Source organism: Trypanosoma conorhini, assembly GCF_003719485.1.
Source record: "Trypanosoma conorhini strain 025E chromosome Unknown Tco_14.4_contig_01030, whole genome shotgun sequence".
NCBI lineage: Eukaryota > Euglenozoa > Kinetoplastea > Trypanosomatida > Trypanosomatidae > Trypanosoma > Trypanosoma conorhini.
The window spans coordinates 1-2,658 of record NW_021705125.1 but is presented as its reverse complement, the minus strand read 5'-3'; the positions used below and the strand labels follow the sequence as shown (position 1 = coordinate 2,658).

The window sequence follows — 2,658 nt, the reverse complement described above, 5'->3', positions numbered from 1 at the left end:
TCGAGCAGCGGACTTCGTGATCAGCGCGCGGATCAGGCGGNGGTGCGTCGCCACGGCGTCGGGCATCAACTGCGAGCACGCAGCCCACAGCGCCGTGCTGCTCTCGATGTCGGTGAACACGAGCGTCACGGGGTCCGTCGGCTCCTTCGGCGCATTCGCGTTGTCGCGGGAGCCGCGGTAGCAGCACAGCAGAGCCGCCACGCCCACAAGCAGCACACCGCCAACGACGCTGCCGACGATGGCGCCGATCAGCTCCGCCTCCGTCAGTCCGCGCGCAGCGGGCTCCGCGTAGCGCATAGTCGGGGTCACGGCGGGGTGCAGCACGGGCGCGGCGGGGTCCAGCGCGCGGGCAAGCGACCACACAGAAATGTGCGTCGCCCCGTAGTTCTTGCCGCACCCAGCACCGCCGGCCGCAGCCGCAGCACACGCCGTGCCGTTAACGAAGGGGCCGTACAGAATGTCCTTCACGGCGCCGGCGACGTTCTTGTAGAAGAAGTCAGCCAGCCGCGCAGCGCTCAACTTGTCCATGCGGGAAAGAACCGTCCGCAGCAGCTGCGCGGTAGCGAAGCCCATCAGCGCCAGCGGCGTCCGTTGCGTGGCGTCCGGCACGGCGGCGAAGAAGTCCCGGGCGGTCTCCGACGTCGCATTCGCGTCGTTCCAGTGCGGCAGGCTCGTCGCAAACACAACGCGGTCGGCGCCACCTGCACCGCCACCGAACGCGGCGGCGAAGTCGGCGTGCAGCAGCGCAAACTCGGAGAACGGAACGAACACGCGCACGCCGTCGTGCGACGCCACGTGCCGCGCCACCGCAGCGACGTCGCCGGCCGCAAGGCCCGCCACGAACACGTCGCCCGCCTCCGGCAGGTGCTCCGCCACCGCGTCGCCGCCGGCCAGCAGCGTCGCGGACCGCAGCGACCCGCCAAACGTCACCAGCGACCGCCGCAGCACCTCCGCCACCGCCGCCGCCTCCTCGCCGCGGATCACCGCGTGCGCCGCGCGGAAACCCGCGTCTCGGAGGTACTCCGCCAGCACGAAGAACTGCTGCTCCAGCGTCGGCGACAGGTGGATCACGTGCCGGCGGAACCTGTTCAGCCGCGGCTCGAGCTGCAGCGGGTCGAGGAAGAACACACCCTCCACGTCCAGCATCGCCTCCGTCGCAACACTGCCCACAACCCCATGAACCCGACGCTCATTGTGCTCTGCCACTAGAGCCTCACGGGCACTGTCCAGAGCGGAGGTAACAGGGAAAAGGTTGATCTCATTCTCCTCCCACGAGGCCTTCTGGTCTGCAATTGCCCGAAAAAACCCGGTGTGGAGCTGTGCAGTCGCACCTTGTGCAACAGCGCTGTCATTCATTAAAAACTCCACCCCAATAAACACCGACGGTATGGGCGTCTGCGAAGCGCGACAACGTGACAAGCTGAACGTCATGAGGCCCTTATCCACCACCTCCGCTCGGTAGCCCTCCACGAACCGCTTCATGTACACCGCGCGGCCGCCCTGATTGCAGCGGCAGATGGCGCCGCGTGCCGCAGCCTCGTCGTCGCACTCAGCACCGAAGTCGCCAATCACGAGGTCGTTGATCACGTAACGGCGTTGGTTGAAGATAGACGCCATGAACGACTTGCGGTTCTTCACCCCTTTACAATTTCTCAGAGCCTGTGCGAGCACCTCGCCGGCAAGCCACCCATCCACCATGAACTCGCCGTCACCGTCATTGTTGAGGAAATGCTCCGTGTCATTGTAGACCCTCTGCCCGCTGCTCTTCAGGTAATCCCGCATCACCGCCTGGAAGCGACGGATGGCATTGAACCCTGTGTCCTTCGCCAGCGGGTTCGTCCCAGTCGTGATCACCTGCCCGGGCACAAACTTCGCGCCAGCAGCCACGGCAGCGCGCCAGCTGTCCAAGACAACGTCCTGCAGCCCATAGGGGGCCAGCAGGTACGTGCCGGCCGTGCGCCTGTCTCTCAGCAGCCTCGTAATAAATTTATTGTCCTCCTCTACGCGCGAGCCAAGCATAATCACGGCCTGCGGACGAGACGCAGCAAACCGCTCCCACGCTTCGTCAAACTTTTTAGGGTCGGCCTCACCAGTCGAAGCAGGTTTCACGGCGAATACGTCGCAGAACTCGTAGCCCAGCGCCGACATCACACGTTTTGCCTGCGCATAGTCCCTTTCACCAAAATCGCCATCATGCAGGTACATGAAGCCCAGCCGAAGCACCCGCAGCTGAGTCACGGCGTAGCGGAGAAGGGCCAGCAGCTCGGCCGCAGGGCCAGCGCGCACAAAGTACACGTTGGTGTTCCACCCACGCACCACACTCGACCAAGCGTACGGGGCAAAAGAGACAAGGTCATAGCGAGGCAAGACCGAACGCACGTTCATCACGGGAGTGTCACCGAACTGTGCCAGAAGAGTGAGGATGTCCTGTTCCTTCTGCATCACGTCCTCCAGGACGGTGGCAAAGTCAGCCACTTTCGCTTCCTTTTCGACAATCTCAACCCGAACGTCGCCCGCAGCCGTGGAGCTGTGCGCCCTCAGCGAGGCGTACACGCCGGCGTAAAAGGCGTTAGACATGGCGTTGAATAGGCCAAGGTCGTTTCGCTTCAGCAGCAGCACCTTTACTGGGGTGCCAGGAGCTACTGCTTCGGCCGCTGC

At 64.4% G+C, this 2,658-nt stretch overlaps 1 protein-coding gene across 1 annotated transcript in view; it reads right to left on the bottom strand.

The window, feature by feature from the left end:
* Positions 1-2,658, bottom strand: part of Tco025E_09233 (esag4) — a gene marked incomplete at both ends in the record, with an annotated part of 3,390 nt that extends 732 nt beyond the window's left edge. Inside the window, one exon of the mRNA XM_029376056.1 lies at positions 1-2,658. This exon is cut by the window's left edge and continues 732 nt beyond it. Coding sequence (XP_029223826.1) covers positions 1-2,658 — 2,658 coding nt within the window.